The sequence below is a fragment of the Mastigoproctus giganteus genome, chromosome 6 (assembly GCF_048544385.1).
Source record: "Mastigoproctus giganteus isolate SK-2022 chromosome 6, ASM4854438v1, whole genome shotgun sequence".
Classification (NCBI taxonomy): Eukaryota; Metazoa; Arthropoda; class Arachnida; order Uropygi; family Thelyphonidae; genus Mastigoproctus; species Mastigoproctus giganteus.
The window spans coordinates 115,226,125-115,249,546 of NC_143580.1; the positions used below are offsets into that span (position 1 = coordinate 115,226,125).

Genomic DNA, 23,422 nt, shown 5'->3' on the forward strand with positions numbered 1-23,422 from the left:
CCCTTAACAAAACCATGCTGTGTCCGAGCTATAACTGAAGGCTTTTCTAAATGATCCTGCAGTGCTTCTTTAACCAGTGCCTCCATTAATTTTCCTGGAACAGAAGTTAAGCTCACAGGTCTATAATTACTTGTGTCAGCCTTTGATCCTCCTTTGTGAAGTGGGGTCACATTTGCACATTTCCAGTCTATGGGTACCTCTCCTGAGTCCAAGGAAGCTCTCATAATTATGGCTAAGGGTTTGCTTACTTCCTTTGCTGCCTCCTTTAATATAACTGGATAGATCCCATCCACCCCGGGTGCCTTTCTTGTGTTTATCTTCAACAATTTCTCCTCCACTTTACTCCCAGTTATTTCAAGATTCTGTAGCTTACTGCTAGAGTTGAATACACCTCTGGCATTCCCCTCGCTGAATAACTCCTCATGTGTGAATGTCGATGCAAAATATTCATTTAGTTTGTTTGCTACCTGAGCAGGATCATCAACAGTTGACCCATCAATATCAAGTGTACCAATCTGATTCATCCCCTTCCTTCTAGAGTTTACATAAGTAAAGAACTCTTTGCTGTTTTTCTTTGCATCCCTTGCCAAGGATTTCTCGTAATATGCCTTCGCCTGCCTAACCTCCTTTGTAACTTGGTTGCATATCAACTTGTATCTATCATAGGCTTCTGTGTCATGTGTTAATTTGTAAGTATCCCATGCATTTTTCTTCTCTGCCATATGCCTCATTAGTTCATCTGACATCCATTTTGGCCTGAACCTTGAACAATATTTCTTAGTTGGTATGTAAAGCCTAGTAGCTTCCAGGATAAGTTCTTTGAATGCTTCCCATTTTGAATTTGCTGTTGGTAACATCATCAGTTGGTCCCACTGTATAGAATTTAAATACTGTCTCAGTCCATCGTAGTCGCCTTTACGGAAGCAATAGCCCTTCCCTTTACCCTTGATGGTAGTTACCTCTTTGAGTAAATCCCCCTTCAGCACACTGTGATCACTGCCACCTAGTGGTTCATTTATCTGCAGATTCTTAATGCATGAGGAATCACTGCTGATAATCAAATCAAGAGTATTTCTCCCTCTAGTTGCCTCCCGAACATGCTGATGTAGAAAACAATCATCCAATAAATCCACAAAAGCCCTGCTAGTGTGTGAGTGACCAGCCCCCAAATTCCAGTCAATATCTGGGAAATTAAAATCTCCCATTATAAGACTCTCTGATTTACTGGTCCACTCTGTTTCCCTGTACAGTTTCTTATTATACTCATCAGAGTCATTAGGCCTATAGCACACTCCTGCTCTCAATTTTGATCTCTCAATGCTTATGTCACACCAAACTGACTCAACACTGCACTGTCCAGCGATGTCGACTGGCTTCACTTCCTTGGTTTTTATGTGTTTCTTAACTAACAGCATAAATCCTCCCCCCTTCCTATCCTGTCTATCCTTTCTGTAGATGTTGTACTCCCCAAATTGCAGTTCTGCATCCCTTATATCTGTGTGACACCACGTCTCTGATATCCCAACAATATCTGCCTTTGATGTTTTGAGCAATACCTCAAATTCATCAAATTTGTTTACTAAACTCCTAGCATTGGTGTACACGGAAGTATACCTGCACCTGTTTCTATTCTTAGCTACCCTAACACAACCCATGTGTTTACTTGTACCGCAATGGCTCCCAGCAGTCTCTGAAATATCATGCATCTTGTTTTTCAGGCTTCTGCTCATTCTAATAGAAGCAGTGCAAGAATCTCTTTCACCTCTGCCAGTGGCTACTGTCAATCTATTGGTCTTTGTCTCCCCCCAAGCTAGCAGTTTTCCGACCCACCTAACACTGCCTCGATAGCATCAGCAAATATTCTTGCACCCTTTCTATTTAAGTGTATCCCATCTCTGTAGAAGCAATCTCTCCTGTTAACAAGTACAGTCCAGGCTGAAAAAAATTCTACCCCTTGAGCCTTGCACAATCTTTCCAGGGCCGAATTGATCAACAAGGCTCTCATCATATACTCCCTCCTATCGTGTCTTGGCAGAATTGCAGACACTTTCAAATTCAATCCTAATTCTCGGCTTTTGTTCAACAGTGACCTGTACTTCTTAAGTAATTCTGCCGGTCTCCTTCTCTTAATATCATTAGTGCCAACGTGTACAACTATATCACCTTTTGTGCCCTTAAAAGATGATATTCGCTCTGCAACGTCATCAACCTTTGCCCCTGGCAGACATACCCTGGTCCTGTTCCACCTATCCTTTTTACAAAGCATGTTCCCCGTTTCCCTGACAATAGAGTCACCAAGAACTACTAGTTCCTTCGGGACCAGTGCATTCTGCCTTGGGGGTTGCCTCTGTGTCATGTGATGCCCAAGTGCAAGCTCTGGCGTTGATGTGGGCAGCTGAGAGCTTGATGGGCCCCTCAATTTAGTTTCTTCAAGGGCATCCACCCTGTCCTTCAAGCTCTCATATAGGCCCACAAGAATGCTGAGTTGTTGCCTGATATCGATACACTCCTTGCATCGCACACACACAAAGACATTCCCCTTGGCAGTATCATGTCCCGTACCCGATTGCTCTGCAAACATCAAGCAAACAGTGCATTTTATAAGGCTGTGAGTCAGAGGACAACTGCCCCCCTCAGTTCTGCTCTGAGCCACAGCACTTCTATTAACTTGAGCCTTTTGCTTTGCTGCTCTGGTCTGAGTCATGATTCTGTTAATTTATTAATTAATTATAATTAATTATGTTATGTTATTAATTATGTTAAATATAATTAATTATGTTACGTTTGTAATCTAAGTTGTTATATGTATTTATTTAAAAGTACAATTTAACTGCTAACGAAGCTCAACTAACGCTATCTAGTACGGTATATAACTATCGTATCACAAAGGCGGGAACTTACGAACTTTATATCTACGGACACTTAACTATTAATTAACTTTCAAATCTCGCTGTCTTAATTCAGAATAAACTAATGATCCTTACTAGGTCTATAAGCTACTTACAGAAATAATTCGATGTAAAAAATATTCAATCAAGCGGCTAGATCACCTTGCAGGTGCCTAGTCTCTAGAAGCTGCAATTTGCAGGACTTATGCCTTTCTTGGTAACACCAATCCTTTGTTCCGCTGATCAATCTCGTTTCCCTTCTCTGTACTTGTTTCAGCAGCTCTACATCTTTCCGAAAATGAGGCATCCACACCTGTATGCAGTACTCAAGGTGTGGCCTGACCATTGCCTTATACAAGGGGACAATCACCCCCTTATCGCTGCTAGCAAAATTCCCTTATATCATTGACAAGACACCATGAGCTACTCTTGCAGCCTGTCTGCACTGCTCAGAAAACTTCATATCTGACTGCTCAATTTCCCCTAGGGTCCTTTTTATTCTCCACTACCCTGGGTGTAGTACCACCCAGTTGATATGTTACCCTTGGGTTACTGCTACCCATATGAAGTACTTTACATTTGTCAGTGTCAAACTAGTTGTCACCTCTCAGCCATCTACCCAGCTTTTCCAGATCCTCTTGCAGCAGCATACTGTCATTACTATTATTAACAACCCTGCCAACCTTTATCATCTGAAAACTTTGACATTAAGCTTGATATATAAAAAAAAAAAACCTGCAGCCATTATCAACCCACTGCAGGATGGAAGCCTATTCAACAATTCATGTTGATGGAAATGGACCATAATCTGCCATGCTGGTCCAGTGCGGGTTGGCAGATCGACCCTATTTTGCAATCAGGGGCTTGAACCCCGGTCTACTCAGTGAGCATGTGTTACTGCACTCCTGCTCCTGACCACTCGGCTACGGAGGCCTGTAGCTTGATATACCTTCATCAATACCATTGATAAATACCGAAAACAACAATGGACCCAACACCGAACCCTGGGGGTCTTCACTAATAACATTAGTCCACAAAGAGCAGGATCCATTGATAATCAATCACTCTGTCTTCTCTCACTCAAGCATCCTTTTATCCATTGTAGCAACTTGCCCTTAATGGCATACTGCTTCAATTTGTACAGTATTCTTCCGTTTGCCACAGTATCGAAAGCTTTTCTAAAATCCAAGTATGTATCAAAATTATTTTTTGCATCTAGTTCCTTTGTGATCACATCATAGTATCCAATCAAGTTTGACAGACAAGACTTTCTCTTAACCAACCCATGCTGTGTCTGAACAATAACTCGAGGGGCTCACATCTGGTGAGTATGGGCTTGGCACACTCGGCGTCTTGAGCTGGATATCATCATTCTTGTTGATTCCCTTCTACTTCTGGCTCTTGTTTTTTCCCTTCCTTCCTCATGGTAACTCCAAATTTTTTTTTGGCTGGTGCAGCAAAAGCTTCAGGCTTCCTTTGACCATATGGCTAATAATAATAACTGCAGTCTTGTTTTGATGATCATGCATCGCTTCCTTAACCAGTGACTCCATTATTTTCCCTGGAACAGAAGTTACACTAATAGGTTTTTAATTACTTGTCACCTTTGATTCTTCTTTGTGAATTGGGGACACATTTGCACGTCTCCAGTTCATGGGGACCTTCCCTGAGTCCAAAGAAGCCTTCATAATTATGGCTAAGGGTTTGCTTACTTCCTTTGCTGCTTCCTTTAATATAACTGGATAGATGCCATCCACCCCTTTCTTATGTCTTATGTGCTTTTCTTATGTTTAATTTCAAAATTAAACATAAGAATATAATATAACCAGATAATATAACCAGACCAAAAATTTCTCCTCACCTTGCTCTTAGTTATTACAAAATCATTTAGTGCCCTGCCAGAGTATAATATGTTTCTGGCCTCCACTTCCCGACAGACTTCCTCGTGTGAATGTAGATACAAAATACTCATTCAGTTTGTCAACTACCTCAGCAGGTTCATCAAAAATTGAAATGTCAATTTTAAGTGGACCTATGTGATTCACTCTAGAGTTTACATAAGTAAAGCAGTCTTTACTGTTTTTCTTTGCATTGTTTGGCAAAGATTTCTCATAATCTGTGTTTGCTTCCGTAACGTCCTTTGTGACTTGATCACAGACATCTGTCTCCTGGCCCCTCCATAGCCAGGTGGGAAGGAGCAGCAGTGCGTAGCACATGCTTCTTGATTAGACTGGGATTTGAGCCCGTGACCACCAAATATGGAGGATGCGGAAAGGTCAGGGAATGACCACCGCATATCCCCTGAGCAATATGGCCTTAGTTGCTAATGCTCCTAAAAACCAAATAACAACAACGACAACAACAGTCTGTCTCCTGATAATTTACATGCATCCCATGCATTTTTCTTCTCTGCCGTGAGCCTCATTAGTTCATTTCACATCCATTTAGGCCTAAACTTTGAACAGTATTTCTTAGTTGGCACAAAAAGCCTAGTAGCTTCCAAGATTAATTCTTTGAATGCTTCCCATTTAGAATTTGCTGTTGGTAACATCATCAGTTGGTCCCACTCTATAAAATTGAAAAAATTTCTGAGACCACTGTAGTCACCTTTACAAAAGCAAAAACCTTTCCCTTTGACCCTGATGGTAGTTACATCTTTAATAAATCGCACATCAGTACACTGTGATCACTGTCACCTAGTGGTTCCTTTATCTGCAGATTCTTAATGCATGAAGAATCACTGCTAATAACCAGACCAAGAGTATTACTCTTTCTGGTTGCCTCTCGAGCATGCTGCTGTAGAAGACAATCATCCAATAAATCCACAGTAATGCTAGTGTGTGAGTGACCAATCCACAATATCCAATCTATATCTGTGAAGTTAAAATTCCTCATTATAAGACAGTCTGATTTACTGGCCCACTTTATTTCCCTGTACAGTTGTTTATTGTACTCATCAGCGTCATTAGGCCTATAACACACTTCTACTCTCAACTTGGTTTTCCCAGTGCTTGGTTTTGAGTCAGTTTTCCCACACCAAACTGACTCAACACTGCACTGTCCACTCATGTTAACTGGATGTACTTCCTTAGATTTTGTGTTTCATAACTAACAGTATCACCCCCTCCTCCCTGTCTATCCTTTCTGTACACATTGTACTCCCCAAATTCCAATTCTGCATTCCTTATCCCTGTGTGACACCATGTCTCTGATATCCCAACAATATGAGCATTTGATGTCTTCACTGGCACCTCAAATTCATCAGATATGTTTACTATACTCCTAGCATTGCTGTACATGCAAGTATACATACACCTATTGTTACTCTTAGTTACCCTTATACAACCCATGTATTTACTTGTACCGTGATGATTCCCAGCAGTCCTTGAAATCCCAAGTACCTCATTTTCCAGGCTGCTGCTCATTCCAGTAGAAGCTTTGCAAGAATCACTTTCACCTCTGCCTGTGGCTACTATTAATCTATTAGTCTGTGAATCCCCCAAGCTAGCAGTTTTTTGACCCACATAATACTGCCTCGATAACATCAGCAAATATTCTTGCACCCTTTCTATTTAAGTGTATCCCCTCCCTGTAGAAACAGTCTCTTATGTTAACAAGCACAGACTGCACTGAGAAAAATTCTTCCCTTCAGCCTTGCACATACTCTCCAAGGTTCTCCTCATATACCTTCTCCTTTTGTGTCTGGGCATAATTGCACACTTTCAAATTATCTTTAACTCAAGATTTTTTTTTCAACATTGACCCATACTTATTAAGTAAGTCCTCAGATCTCCTATTTTTAATTTCATTAGTGCCAGTGTACAACAATATCACCCTTTTTGCCGTTAAAAGATATCTGCTCTACAACGGCATCAACTTTTGCTCCTGGCAGATATACCATGGTCCTATTCCACCTATCCTTTTTGCACAATGTCTCCCTGACAATAGAGTCACCGACAATAACTAGCTCATGTGGGACCAGTACATTCTGCCCTGAATGTTGCTGGTGTTGCTTGATGATTAAGTGCAGCAAGCTTTGGTATTGATGTGGGCAACTGAGAGCTTGATATGTCCCCCCCCCAGCTTAAGTCCTACGAGGGCATCTACCCTGTTCTTCAAGCTCTCATAAAGGCCCATAACAAAGCTGAGTTGGCCCCTAACTTCTTCACACTGCTTACATTGAGCACACACAAAGAGCAATATCATGTCCCATTCCAGAAAGGTTCACAAAAATTTTAGAAGTTGCACATTTTTTTAGGCTGTGATGCATTGGCGAATTGCCCCTTTCGGTTCTTCCCCAAGCCACAGCACTCCCAAGAAAACTTGGAGAAGAGATGCATTCAATGACTGGAAATGTGAAAGTAGCGCTGTTAGTGGCCATGAGTAATCTTCTGATCATAGACAATGGATAGTTGCTTTTGGCAATTGAAGACGTGTGTTAAAAAAAACATTGCAACAGTTAAATTTTTTACTATCTTGGATTAACTTTATAGGATGCTGGCTGTGGTAGCAAGCCCATATTCTACTACAAAAAATGTACAGCTTGTAGTGTTGTGCATATATCAGCTGCAGTAAAGCAGTTGCTATGTTGTTGGGAACTGCTCTGTTCTCTTAGTGCAATAGAGAAGTATACAGTGGTACCTTGGATTACGAGTAACTTGGTATGCGAGTGTTTTGCAAGACGAGCAAAAATTTTTAATAAATTTTAACTTGATAAACGAGCGAGGTCTTGCAATACGAGTACAGTCAGTCCTCGTATAACACGTGTTTAAACTACACGAATTCGATCATACACGATTTATAAATAGGGGAACGTTATCTTATATAACACGAACCGAATTCACTTATGCACAATTAGCCTTTGTGTTTACAAGAAATGGCAGTCGAACGCAGAATCACCCCAACCGAACGCAACCCGATAGGAATGAAGAGAAGATTTTGAAAATGTATTTATGGTTTTTTATATCAGTGAAGGGGAAACACATTTCACCATAATAACGTAAAAACCAACAATTCCAGCTATCGGTATAACCGCAAATGCAATTAGATCGAGTTTACTACCAGTTTATAACAGATTCCACTAGCAGGAACGCAACTGGAAATTGTTTTTATTGTTTTATGGTAGTAACCCCTAGAAATGTGCTTTAGTAAAATGTGAGGTGTTAATAGTGTATCTCTGCCTTTATGGTGTTGTTTATTCAGTTGCTACACGCGCGCAGCTTTGTTTATGTGTATCAAGCGTGCCTCCTCGTTTTGTAATAGGGCGAGCGATGAATGTGATTTCCGTGAAATCCTCAAAAGGAGGCAAAAGCAAGTGTCATTGGAAAGATTCCTTGTTAAAGTCGCACAAAAAGAAAAAATCAACAGATAGCAGTGATTCCGTTAGAGACAGTGAAAGTCGTCCTACCCAATAATTAATAAATTCGATTGCTTTATGTATATTAAATTTAAATATTAAAAATATAAAAAGGTATGTATTTTGTATTAATCATTTTTACAGTATATGAATATTTTTGAGTTTTGGAACAAATCATCTGGGTTTCCATTATTTCTTATGGGGAAATTCGCTTTGATATACGAGTGCATTGGATTACGAGCACGTTTCCGGAACGAATTATGCTCGCAAACCAAGGTACCACTGTAAATGGATTTTTTTAACAAGATAATTGGGTCCAGTTAAAATGGGAGTTGTCAATTCAGTGAGTGTCATTGAATTGACAACTGAATTAGAGAATATTCTCATAATGCACCTTGCAGAGCATATCAAGCAGGATGCATATATGTATATATATTAGTTAATATATTTATAATTATTGATAAAAAAGTAAAGAAACTAGTTAATATATATATATTAACTAATATGTTAATATATACAGTTAGATGGGTCGGAAAACTGCTAGCTTGGGGAGATGCACATACTGGCAGATTAACAGGAGCTGCTGGCAGAGGTAAAAGTGATTCTTGCACTACTTCTGTTGAAATGCAATTGAGCAGCAGCCTGGAAAATAAGGCAATGGGGAATTCCAGGACTGCTTGGAGTCATGGTGGAAAAAGTAAATACATGGGCTGTGTTAGGGTAACTAAGAGTAGAAACAGGTGAATGTATACTTGCATGTACACCAATGCTAGGAGTATAGTTAATAAATTCAATGAGCTTGAAGTGCTAGTCAAGACATCAAAGGCAGATATTGTTGGGATATCAGAGGCATGGCGTCACACAGACATAAGCAGTGCAGAACTGGAATTTGGGGAGTACAATGTGGACAGAAAGGGAGGTGGGGGTTATGCTGTTAGTTAAGAAACATAAAATCTAAGGAGGTGCATCCAATTGATGTTGGTGTACAATGCAATGTTGAGTCTGTTTGGTGTGACAAACACTGGGAAAGGAAAAATCAGAGTAGGTGTGTGTTATAGGCCAAATGAATCTGATGAGTATACTGAGCAATTGTGCAGAGAAATAGAGTGGACCAGTAAATCAGAGTGTCTTATAATGGGGATTTTAATTTCCCAGAGATTGACTGGAATTTGTGGGTTGGTCACACACACACATTAGCAAGGCTTTTGTTGATTTATTGGATGATTGTTTTCTACAGCAGCATGTTCAGGAGGCAACTAGAGGGAGTAATACTCTCGATCTGATTATCAATAATGATTCTTCATGCATCAAGAATCTGCAGATAAAGGAACCACTAGGTGGCAGTGATCACTGTGTGCTGAAGTGGGATTTACTCAAAGAGGTGACTACCATCAAGGGTAAAGGTAAGGGTTTTTGCTTTCGTAAAGGTGACCACGGTGGTCTGAGACAGTATTTAAATTCTGTACAGTGGGACCAACTGATGATGTTACCAACAGCAAATTCAAAATGGGAAGCATTCAAGGAATTAATCTTGAAAGCTACTAGGCTTTTCATACCAACAAAGAAATAGTGTTCAAGATTTAGGCCTAAATGGATGTCAGATGAACTAATTAGACATCTGACAGAGAAGAAAAATGCATGGGATACATATAAATTAACATGTGACACAGAACTCTGTAATAGATATAAGCTGGTCTGTAACCAAGTTACAAAGGAGGTTAGGCAGGCAAAGGCAGATTACGAGAAATCTTTGGCAAAGGATACAAAGAAAAACAGCAAAGATTTCTTTACTTATGTAAACTCTAGAAGGAAGGGAATGATTCAGATTGGTCCACTTGATATCGATGGTTCAACTGTTGATGATCCTGCTCAAGTAACTAACAAACTAAATGAATATTTTGCATCTACATTCACACATGAGGAGTTATTCAAGGTGGGGAATGCCAGCGGTGTATTAAACTCTGGCAGCAAGCTAGATAATCTTGTAATAACTGAGAGTAAAGTGGAGGAGAAATTGTTGAAGATAAACATAAGAAAGGCACCTGGGGTGGATGGAATCTATCCAGTTATATTAAAGGAGGCGGCAAAGGAAGTAAGCAAACCCTTAGCCATAATTATGAGAGCTTGCCTGGACTCAGGGAAGGTACCCATGGACTGGAGATGTGGAAATGTGACCCCAATCCACAAAGGAGGATCAAAAGGAGACACAAGTAATTACAGACTGTTAGTTTAACTTCTGTTCCAGGGAAATTAATGGAGGCACTGGTTAAAGAAGCATTGCAGGATCATCTAGACAAGACTTCAGTTTTAGGTCGGACACAGCATGGGTTTGTTAAGGGGAAGTCCTGTCTGACTAATTTGATTGGATACTATGATGTAGTCACAAAGGAACTGGATGGAAAGAATAACTTTGATATCATATATTTGGATCTTAGAAAGGCCTTTGATACTGTTGCACATGGAAGACTACTGCACAAATTGGAGCAGTGTGGCATTGCAGGCAAATTGCTTTTATGGATAAAGGGATGGTTGAGTGATTGAAGACCGAGAGTGGCAATCAATGGATACTGTTCATCATGGACTAATGTTATTAGTGGAGCCTCTCAGGGTTCAGTGTTGGGTCCATTGTTGTTTTCTGTATTTATAAACGATGTTGAAGATAATATATCAGCCTTAATGTCCAAGTTTGCAGAAGATATGAAGGTTGGCAGGGTTGTTAATGACACTAATGACAGTACACTACTGCAACAGGATCTAGAAAAGTTGAGCAGATGGGCTGAGAGGTGGCAGATGAAGTTTAACATTGACAAATGTAAAGTACTACATATGGGAAGCAGTAATCCCAGAGTAACATATCAACTCTGTGGTACCACACTGACAGTGGTAGAGAATGAAAAGGACCTGGGGGCATGGGCGTCCCCAGAGGTGGGCAAACGGGGCACTTGTCCCTCCCTGGGATCGAGTAAAAAATTCCACAAATTATAATCGTAAAAGTGATTGAGATATGTAACTTTACACCCTCGGCCATGGGATGTTTTGTCTGCCTTAAAATTTTATTACTGGTTGGCCAGTTTCGGCCCTCAGTGGGGTAACCATAAAACATGTGTTTCAGCTATTGCAGCAATAAAACAGAGTTCCTGTTTTTGGTTCATCGACTGATATTCCCCAAACTTTACCATAAGTTTTGGAACATTGTGACTATTTCCCTTCTATTAATTCGGCAATAACTATTGGTATGACATTACCTGTTACGACCTGTATCATTGAAAGAAGTTTCAGCACCTTGAGATGTGTGAAAACATGGTTAAGGTGTCCACTATCTCAGAAACTCGCCTATAAGGTTTAGGTATGATTAGTGTGCACAGGAAGAAATTTATTGAAAATGTCATTAAGTGATTGATGGGGAATTCAATTCTTATACGATATGTGATTATTGAAATTATTATTATCTATATATATGTGAAGTTATGTAAAAGAATATAAGAAATAGAAAAGGAGAAAGAGTGACGGAACGGATTAATGCCATCAAATTTATGATTGTACAATTACATCTGTCTGTATGTAACAATTTTTTACTTAATTGTAATACCAACTAGATAAATTGGAGAATTTAGCATAAATATATTAGGGGTGCAAACTATACTCATTAGTTCAAGTGGCCAAGTTTAGGTAACCTAAGTTGGACTTCTTTGTTGTACCCAATAAATAAACACATAAAATAAAATAATATAAAATAGTAAAATTAAAATGATAATATAGCTAATTATAGATATATGGATACATTGAATGGAACGTTAAGGCTAGCTCCACTCAGTATATCCCATCAATAATTAGCTGAAGGTTTCTGTTTGCATCCCTAATACTTTTATGCTAAATTCCCCAATTTATCTAGTTGGTATTGTAATTAAATATAAAAACTATTATATATATTAATTCTTGTTTCCTTTATATTGTAAATTTAAATACATTATGTATGTGTTTTTGTATTGATGCAGTACTGTATTCTATAATCTACTTATTTAATTAAATAATTATTTAAAAAATTAAATAAAAATTTATTGATGTAATTATTTGTCTCCAAGCTTTCTCCCCCCCCCCCAGAAAATTTTCTGTGGAAGCCCATGCTTGGGGGTAATTGTGCAGGCAGATATGAAGTTTTCTGAGCAGTGCAGACTGTCTGCAAGAATAGTTCATGGTGTCTTGTCAATGATATACAGGAATTTTTCTAGCAGGGATAAGGAGGTGATTATCCCCTTGTATAAGGCAATGGTCAGGCCACACCTTAAGTACTGTATACTGGTCTGGAGGCCTCATTTTAAGAAGGATGTAGAGCTGTTGGAACGAGTACAGAGAAGGGCAGCAAGATTAGTGAACAGAACAAATGGTTGCTCTTACAAAGAAAGGCTTAAGTTTTGCAAATTACAGTGTCTGGAGACTATGCACCTGCATGGTGATCTGATTGAGGTGTATAAAGCATTGAATGGTTTGAGCATGCTCAATGCTGATGAGATTCTTCCTCTTGCTCAGAATCTGATGCGCCAATAAAACTCAATCAATCAATCAATCAATCAATCAAAACTTGCTCAGAATAATCGCCTGAGGGGGCATAAATTCAAATTGAGGAAAGACGGTTGTAGGATAGATGTGATGAAGTTTGCCTTTAGCCAGTGGGTAGTTGATTGCTGGAACAAACTTCCATCTGTCGTAGAAGTTGATAGCTTAAATAGATTCAAGGCAGAACTTGACAAACATTTGAAGCGAGGGGATGGGTGAAATAAGGGGTTTTTTTTGGCTGATGCTGTATAAGCTTGCTTTCTTGCATCATGCGCCCTTGCTAATGCTAACTAATATGTATTATATATTAACTAATATATTTTTAGTGAAAGAATAGATTGTTGATAAAAGTAGTTAAGAAACAAGTGAAAGAAGGAAACTGTTATCTTATTGTTATCATTACTTAGCCCCTTGATGTCATATTGATCAGTTAAGGTTTATAATATGAGAATTGAAGAGTATGCTAGCAGTCATGCAGCTCAACTGAATAAAATAACAGAAGCGTTAGCATTAATGGACGCATACAATGCAAGAAAACAAGCTTATTTATACATCATCAGCCAAATAAAAAAAATGTTTGTCTAGTCCCACACCACATCCGCCATCTCTTTATGACTGGTCTCTGGAGGGAGAATAGCCCCCAACAAGATTAAATATTATAGCTGAGGAAAAAACTATTCATTCTAGAAATTTTAAAATAATCTGATGATTTCATAAAAATTTTTATATACAATTATATAGCAGTAATGTAATTTTTTTTTTTTTCAGAGGAAAATGAGAAAACCGTATCCTTTTAGAGTATAATAGAAAGGTATAACACTTTTTGTACTTTGTTACTTAAGGTTATTTATTTTTTTAATTCACAGATTGTTTATTTCTTATCAAATAGCTTATAAAATACCAAAATTTCTAATTGCAAAGCTAGGTCTTGACGTAATCCACAGAGCCTAGATGCATAAATTTCCATTCATTTTCATATGGAATTCTAATACAAAAAAGAAGAAATGAAATGAAAAATATTAAGGTAACTGAAAATAGTGTCAAAATCACAAATCAGAATATTCTGGGTAACTTATAGGGTTGTCAACTTACAACGTCTACAGAAAGGATAGACATAATTGGAAGGGAGGAGGGGTTATGCTATTAGTTAAGAAACACATAAAATCCAAGGAAGTGAAGCCAGTCAACATCGCTGGACAGCGCACTGTCGAGTCAGTTTGGTGTGACATAAGCATTGGGAGATCAAAATTGAGAGTACGAGTGTAATATAGGCCTAATGACTCTGATGAGTATAATAAGAAACTGTACAGGGAAATAGAGTGGGCCAGTAAATCAGAGAGTCTTATAATGGGAGATTTTAATTTCTCAGATATTGACTGGAATTTGGGGGGGCTGGTCACTCACACAAGAGGGAGCAGGTAAATGAACCACTAGGTGGCAGTGATCACAATGTGCCGAAGTGGGATTTACTCAAAGAGGTAACTACAATCAGGGGTAAAGGGAAGGGTTATTGCTTTCATAAAGGCGACTATGATGGACTGAGACAGTATTTAAATTCTATAAGTGGGACCAACTGATGATGTTACCAACAGCAAATTCAAAATGGGAAGCATTCAAAGAACTTATCTTGGAAGCTACTAGGCTTTACATACCAACTAAGAAATATTGTTCAAGGTTCAGGCCTAAATGGATGTCAGATGAACTAATGAGATATATGGCAGAGAAGAAAAATGCATGGGATACATATAAATTAAAATGTGATACAGAAGCCCATGATAGATATAATTGATCTGTAACCAAGTTACAAAGGAGATTAGGCAGGCGAAGGCAGATTACGAGTAATCTTTGGCAAGGGATGCAAAGAAAAAGAGCAAAGAGTTCTTTACCTATGTATAGAAGGAAGGGGATGAATCAGATTGGTCCACTTGATATCGATGGTTCAACTGTTGATGATCCTGCTCAGGTAGCTAACAAACTAAATGAATATTTTGCATCTACATTCACACATGAAAAGTTATTCGGGAAGGGGAATGCCATACATGAAGTAAACACTGGCAGTGAGCTAGATGATCTTGTAATAATTGAGAGTAAGTGGAGGAGAAATTGTTGAATATAGAATACAAGAAAGGCAGCAAAGGAAGTAAGCAATCCATTAGCCATAATTATGAGAGCTTGCTTGGACTCAAGGGAGGTACCCACAGACTGGAGATATGCAAATATAACCCCAATTCACAAAGAAGGATCAAAGGCTGAAACAAGTAATTATAGACCTGTTAGTTTAACTTCTGTTTCCGGAAAATTATGGAGGCACTGGTTAAAGAAGCACTGCAGGATCATCTAGACAAGAATTCAGATATAGCTCAGACACAGCATGGTTTTGTTAAGGGAAGGTCTTGCCTAACCAATTTGATTGGATACTATGATGTAGTCACAAAAGAAATTGGATGCAGGGAATAACTTTGATATTATATATTTTGGATCTTAGAAAGGCATTTGATACTGTTGCACATGGAATACTGCTGCACAAATTTGAGCAGTGGTGGCATTGGTGGCAAATTGTTGCTATGGATAAAGGATGGTTGAGTGGCAGACAGAGTGTGGTAATTGATGGACACTGCTCATCGTGGACTAATGTTATTAGTGGAGTCCCTCAGGGTTCAGTTTTGGGTCCATTGTTGTTTTCTGTATTTATAAATAATATTGATGATGGTATATCAAGCTTAATGTTCAAGTTTGCAGATGATACAAAGGTTGGCAGGGCTGCTAAGGACACTACTGAGTCCATGCTGCTGCAACAGGATCTGGAAAGGTTGAGCAGATGGGCTGAGAGGTGCAAATGAAGTTTAACATTGACAAATGTAAAGTACTATATATGGGAAACAGCAACCCCAGAGCAGTGTATCAACTCTGTGGTTATTACACTGACAGTGGTAGAGAATGAAAAGGACCTGGGGGTAATTGTGCAGGCAGATATGAAGTTCTCTGAGCAGTGCAGATGGGCTGCAAGAGTAGCTCATTGTGTTTTGTCAATGATATACAGGAATTTTTATAGCAGGATAGGGAGGTGATTATTCCCTTGTATAAGGCAATGGTCAGGCTGTACCTTGAGTACTGTATACAGGTCTGGAGGCCTCATTTCAAAAAGGATGTAGAGCTGCTGGAACGAATACAGAGAAGGGCAACAAGGTTAGTGAACGGAACGAAGGGTTGCTCTTACGAAGAAAAGCTTAAGTTTTGCAAATTACAGTGTCTGGAGACTAGGCACCGGCGAGGTGATCAAATTGAGGAAAGACAGATGTAGGATAGATGTGCGGAAATTTGCCTTTAGCCAGCGAGTAGTTGGTTGGTGGAACAGCCTTCCATCCCTCGTTGTGGAAGTTGATAGCCTAAATAAATTTAAGGCTCAGCTGGACAGGTATTTCGAACGAATGGAGGGGTGAAGTGGAAGGGGTTTTTTTTTTTTTTTTTTTTGGCTGATGCTGCATAAGCTTGCTTTCTTGCATCATATGCCTCTACTAATGCTAATGCCTCCTCATTTTAGGAAGGTTCTAGATTTGCTTGAGTGTGAACAAATTGCAGTGGCTGGAGACTGGGCACCTGCGCGGTGATCTGATTGAGGTGTATAAGGCCTTGAATGGGTTGAGCATGCTGAATTCTGATGCGATCCTTACACTTGTTCAGATTGCGAACTTGAGGGGGAATAAGTTCAAATTAAGAAAAGACAGATGTAGAATAGATGTGCGGAAAAATGACATTAGCCAGCGGGTGGTTAATTGCTGGAACAAACTTCCATCTGTCGTTGTGGAAGTTGATAGGTTAAATAAATCTAAGGAGGATCTGGCATTTGGAGGGAATGGTGTGATTTTTTTTTTTTTTTTTTTTTGGCTGATGTTGCGTAAGCTCATACACTTGCTTTCTTGCATCACATGCTACTACTACTACTAACTTCTGAAAATTACAGTATCAAAAATTTTCACTAGTGAGATTGTGAAGTGAACATTTTTTCCATTTACATTAATTTATTGTAGGAGGGGGGTTTCCTTTTAAATTCTTACATGTTTTTATTATCTATATGCAACTCATTTGTGGAGAGGGAGGGATACATTAGAAAAAAATGATGTCATCACCTGTTTACCTAAATATGAGTAGTAGGGAATAATGTAACAAAATTAAACTATAATGCAGGCGTACTCTGCAGTTAAGACAGGTAAGTTTTAATTCTTCTGCAGTTACGACAGGTAATTTTTTTCTGGGCTTTTTGTCGTAAAGTGGATTGCTACCTTTTTTTTACTCACAGATGCATGTGATGATCGAAAGTCGCACAAAATTAAGCATAGCATTTACCATTAACACTGCAAATAAATATTAATGCAACAACTTGCAAAATTGTGAAAGAAAATCCCTCCACTCTGCATTTACATAAAGGCTTATGACCTTCAGACATAAAATGTAAACACTATGTTTGGCAGCATTAAAGGGATAAAATGAGTAAGAGTAAAAGATAGGAAAATTTTAAAAATAGGAGGTTGCAGATACGATTAGAGCGATTGATCATTTTAAAACCTTACTTTTGACAAAATAAATGATCTCAATACATTCACTGTCTGTACACTCTACTAGGTGTAGAGTATAAATTTATTGAAGTAAATCTGAAGGGGATAGCACAAATTCTATCATCATCTGGATCTTCTTCTACAGCTAAGTGCTTTCTTGCAGTCAATTTGGACGTTTTGTAAGCCTGATTGATGCTTGAGAAGGATTTTCAGTTGATATTGAAGGCTGATCTAAGATTTGAGAGGATGCTGGTCTTTTATGAATGTAGAAATCCAATGAAGTTTGAATTGTGGCTCTTCTTTTCTCTGTCAATTTCCCTATAACAGGCATATTGATCTAAAATCCCAGCATTTACTTTGGAACGTCTTTCAAAATTGGGATCCACCTTTCCAAAAATGGACATAGCTCCTTCTAAAAGCCTGAATGCATTTGAAAATTTCTTGCAAGTTAGTTCTTTAGGAATGTGATTCTGTATGTCTTCAGGATGAGAATCCTCTTCATTCCTTCTAAGCTCTTCAAGTTCTAGAAGATCTTCATTACTTAGGGGCTGTGAATGTGACCCAAGCAGTTCAGTAACATTGTCAGACCCCCACTTCTAGCTCTAACTGCCTTTCCATATTTGTAGTAGCCTATTCAACATGATTTTCAAATCCTTCAAAATCATCAGTAGTAAACTGGAGACACAACTTCTTCCAAACACCTTTAAGGGTTGACTGTTTCACTTCATCTCATGCATCCTTAATAGTCTTGATGCCATCCAAGAACGTGAAGCCTTTCCAGAATTCTTTTACTACATTTGCTCTAGGCATACTTTCAGATTCACTGTCTATTGCAGCTACAGCCTTAGCAAATACCTTGGTCCATTATATCATCAAAGTTTAACCCCGGGGGCTCACATCTGGTGAGTATGGGCTTGGCACACCCAGGGTCCTGAGCTGGATATCATCATTCTTCTCTCTCTCTCTCTCTCTCTCAGGGTAACTAGGGATTTTTTTTTTTTTTTTTTTTTTTAGCTGTTGCAGTATAAGCCTCAGGCTTCCTTGCACCATGTAGCTAATAATAATAATAATAAAAAAGTTTCTTGTGACAACCGACTAACTGGTTAAAATAAATTTTATTAAAATAAAAATGATATATACATAAGATAAAACAGAAATAAAATAAGATAAAAGCATTAAAATACAACAAGATAAGAGAGTTAAAATATATATAATAAAAGCATTAAATACGTAGATAGTAGCTTTCGAAGCAGAGTGCCTCTTCATCAGCTAGTGTGTGAATGGTGTACTTCAGTATATATTAATGGTTACAGTAGCACAAGTCAGCTGGGCATGATCATGTATCACGAGTCTGGTGTCGATAAAGCAGAATTACGTACACGTGATGATCGCCAGCGCTCATTGCACTGCAATACAGTACTATAATAGGGTGTAAGTGTACTTCCCTCGTCCAATTCACAAGGATTCATGAGGCACTCCGTTTTGAAAGCTACTATCTATGTATTTTAACGCTTTTATTATATTTATTTTAACCAGTTAGTCAGTTGTCGCAAGAAACTTTTATGATATAATGCAACCCGACGCACAAGGCCTGTTTTATAACAGTTGGTTTCTAATTGGTTGAAGCAATGAATTGCAGGGAGGAAAAATTAATTTTTTTAGTTAATTAGTTAAGGTCATCTAATGATTTAAGGTGGGCAGGTGCATTATCCAAAAGAAGTAAAATTTTGAAGGGAATTTTCTTTTCTTACAGTATTCCTTAACTGCAGACACAAAGTAATGTGAAAACCACTCTTCAAAAAGTGATGCAGGAACACATGCTTTTGAATTTGATTTCCAATGAACAGGAAGACTGGATTTTGCATAATTCTTTAAAGCTCTTGGGTTTTCTGAATGATAAATTAGCATAGGCTTTAATTTCAAATCACCTGCAGCATTGGAACCTAACAAAAGGGCTGCCTATCTTTTGCTACTTTAAATCCTGGCATTGACATCTCTTCCATTGCTATAAATGTTCTTGAAAGCATTTTTTACAGTAGAGGCCGGTTTTATCAACATAAAAAATCTGCATTTCAGAATAATCTCCCTCAACAGTGATCTTGGCTAGCTCATCAGGAAAATTAAGTGTAGCTGCTGTAACTGCACTGGCAGCTTCACCTTGAACTTTAATGTTAAGGAGTTTGCTTCTATGCTTAAATCTATTAAACTACCACCGCTCAGGTGGCAACGGTGCCATCTGGGTGGTGGTACTCACTGAAAATAAACAACAGTCTTCTCTATTAGTGAAATGTTACTTATTCGAGGTAGTGCAATACATTGAATACTTATTGTGAAGGAAGAGCACAATATGAGATATAGAGCAAATGATGCCTCCCACACTACTATCATAGTTTCTTAAGAATTATCTATGGTATATCTTCACCAACATTATTTAGATTTTGATGTAAAGGATAAAACAATCTTAACCCCCTAATTCATTGGGGATCTGTCATACTCCAGCAGTTTCTTCTTTGCTTGTAATATTAAGTTTTAGTCAGACCACATTCTGTATCTGGGTATTAGAAGTATTGAAGATTCAACTCTTGGTGTGCTGCTTTCTCATTTGCAATGTTTATTCTTCTCTTGTTAGATGCAGTTTGTTGTCCATTGCACCCTAATAGAATTTAAATTAGCATTAGCACTAGTAGAGGTATACGATGCAAGAAAGCAAGCTTATATATCAGCCAAAAAAAAAACTTGTTTTCTTTTTTTGGAAGTAAGAGTATTTTTTGTTTTTCAAGAAATATTTTGTTTGCTTTTATTTTATTTTTATGTTTTGTTCATAGTAATTATGGGCAGAAATATGAATCTGTCTGATAGTGAAATTTTCTGCCTTTGGAAGAACCCTTTCCAGATTACAACAATGATAAAAAAATTTTCATCTAAGGCTTTAAAGAATTCTGTTAATAAAGATCACCATCTTTATAGGCATCTTCTTCTTCAGAGGAAGATGTTAACAGCAAAGAAGAACATATTTCTAAGTACATATTTCTTGCAGCAAAGAAGAATAATCTTCATTTTCAGTGCTCATTCCAACTACAAATATATACTTGAAGATTATATGTAAGGTGAATGAAAACTGTATAAAACTTAAGATATTTTGTTATATTAGAAACTAAAATCCAGCATGCGTTACAAAAAAAAAAAAAAAAAAAACATTTTACAATTCAAAAATAATAAGAAAGGATTCTAGCATTCGTATCTGCAATCACATTTGTTGTCAGGAATCCACAAATCTGTTTAAAAACGTGCTCTCATTCCAAAAAAATAATATTATTACTGGCATTCCTCGGGGCTCAGTGCTGAGTCCATTGTTGTTTTCTATATTTTTTAATGATATTGATGAAGGTTGGCAGGGTGGTTAATCACAGTAATCAGGGTATGCAACTGAACAAGATCTAGACAAATTAGGCAGATGCCTGAGAAGTGGCAACTGAAATTTAATATTGATGAATGCAAGGTAATTCGTATGGAGGAGCAGAAATCCCAGATTAACATACCATTTTTCTCTACTATGAGTAGTACCATACTCAGGGTAGAGAAAAATGAAAAAGATCTGGGGGGGGGGGTAATTGTGCAGTCAGATATTAAGTCCTTAGAGCAGTGCAGACAGGCTGCCAGGACAGCTCATGGGATTTTGTCAGTGATATCAGGATTTTGCTAGTGGTGATAAGGAAGTGATTATCCCATTGTATAAGGCAATGATGTAGATGTGTTTGAAGGGTGTATAGAAGAGCAACGAGATTAGTGAGGGGAACAAAAGAGTGCACTTACCAGGAAATGCTTCAGTACTGAAAATTACAGCATGTGGAAACCATACAACTGTGAGGAGATCTGATTGAGGTGTTTAAGGCTTTAAGTGAATTGAGTCAACTCAGTGCTGATGGAATCCTTCCTCTTGCTAAGATTACAAACATGAGTAGAAGTAACCCCAGAGAAATGTACCAACTGTGTGGTACTACATTCTGGGTGGTAGAGAATAGTGCTGTAATTGTAAAATTAGCAGAAGGTATATTCTGTGAATGTTATGAAAAGCAGAGTATACTGTGCATATCAGGCTTATTCCAGAGGGTATATATAGAAAAATGAATTCCAGAGGGTATATATAGAAAAATGTATTTGATCAGAGTATTGAGTAGAGTAGGGTTGCTAACCTGTTAAATGTAATTACAAGGGAATAAATTAGGAACTCCTGCAAAGTAAAAGTAGCTTACCTGAAAATAAATAATAAAATTAAGATTAACATAAAAATAACATGAAGGTAATAAAATAATATTTAATGCTGTAGGTACTAAGATTTTAACTATGTCTTCATAGGGTCAGCAGCCAAAACTGAAGGAACCACAGCAATAAGCAAGGTCTCTGTTTCTGATGTATACATACGAAAAGTATTCATCATAGCTGACCCGACAGAGGCCAAAAAGGAAGGAATAACAAGAATATAATTCAAAAATAAATAAATAAAAGTAAAATGCAGAATTATGCTAAAATACTGGGAAAAGGGGAACGAGAGTAGCTCCGTGTGGGCGAAGTTTTTTACAGCTCCAGCAAATAGAGAAGTTTTTCTTAAATTTTTGCTGTTTTATTGACTTAAATTGTCATTAATTTATTTTCTAGAAGTAGCTTTGTATTCCTAGTTACGATACTTAGTTTATTTTGAACTTAGAGATTTTGTAGGTTATTACTTAGTATCGCTAAGGGTATCCACATGTTGGACAAGATTTTGCAGCTCCGGCGAACGTTAAGTTTTTAATTATATTTAGCCATTTTATTGATTTAATTGTTATATTAAATTATTTTCTGTAAGTAGCTTATAGGCCTAGACAAGCTCCTTGGTTTATTTTGAATTTAGATAGCGATTTTGAAAGTTAATACTTAGCGTCCGTAGAATTACCGTTCGTAACTTGCTGCCATTGTTATACGATACGACGTCTATCCCGAACTAGATAATGTAAAGTTTAACGCAAAACTAGATAGCGAAACACGTAGCACTGTATTAGAGATCTGTTAGTTTAGTATAGTATAGTATTATCAATTAATCAGTAAAATTTATTAATCTTATTAAATTTCATTGTTAATTAAATTGTACTTAAACGGAATCAAAGGATGATATCTGCTCTACAATATCATCAACTTTTGCCCCTGGCATGCATACCCTGATCCTGTTCCACCTATCGTTTTTGCATAATATATTCCCGGTCTCCCTAACAATAGAGTCACCGACAATAACTAGCTCCTGTGGGACCAGCACATTCTGCCTTGGAGATTGCTGCTGTGTTGGCTGATGCACAGGAGTGAGCTCTAGCATTAAGTTGGGCAGCTGAGAGCTTCATGGGCCCCCTCATATTAATTTCTTCTAGAGAATGTACCCTACACCTCATGTAGCTAAACCTCAGACTATCATAGAAACCTATCAGAATGCTGAGTTGGTGCCCAATTTCTTCACAATCTCTGAAACTAGCACACACAAAGGCATCCTCCTTGGCTAGATCATGTCCTGTTCTAGACAGTTCTGCAAACATTTGACATTTCGCACATTTTTTAGACTGTGATGCATTGGAGAATCATCTCCTTAGATTCTCTCCCGAGCCACAGTACTACCGCTACTTTGTGTTTGTTGCTTTGCTGCTCTAGTCTGCTGTTGTTAAAACAAACGTCAGGCAGAAATTTCCTCATGACTGCATCCTCTGCTGTACCATAGCTTGGATAACCTTCTTCTTTCTAGATATACGAGATTACTAGAAATCCGTGGCAAAGAATGCAAAGAAAAACAGCAAAGAGTTCTTTATTTATGTAAACTCCAGAAGGAAAGGGTTAAATCAGATTGGATCACTTAACATAGATGGGTTGAATATTGATGATCATGCTCAGGTAGCTGATAAACTGAATGAGTATTTTGCATCTACATTCACACATGAGGAATTATTCAGTGAGGGAAGTGCCAGAAGTTTATCAAACTAACAGGTAGCTAAGTGATTTTGTAATAACTGGGAGCAAAGTGGAGGAGAAACATAAAAAAGACACCTGGAGTA

The 23,422-nt window shown here is 38.0% G+C and overlaps 1 protein-coding gene across 6 annotated transcripts in view; it reads left to right on the forward strand.

Moving 5' to 3' along the window:
- Positions 1-23,422, forward strand: part of LOC150084520 (transmembrane protein 216-like) — a 119,537-nt gene that overhangs the window by 16,886 nt on the left and 79,229 nt on the right. For all 6 annotated transcript variants that reach the window (XM_090375273.1, XM_090375276.1, XM_090375275.1 and 3 more), the window contains exon 2: positions 13,567-13,583. In XM_090375273.1, coding sequence (XP_090231399.1) covers positions 13,567-13,583 — 17 coding nt within the window. The remainder of the gene's footprint in view (positions 1-13,566; positions 13,584-23,422) is intronic.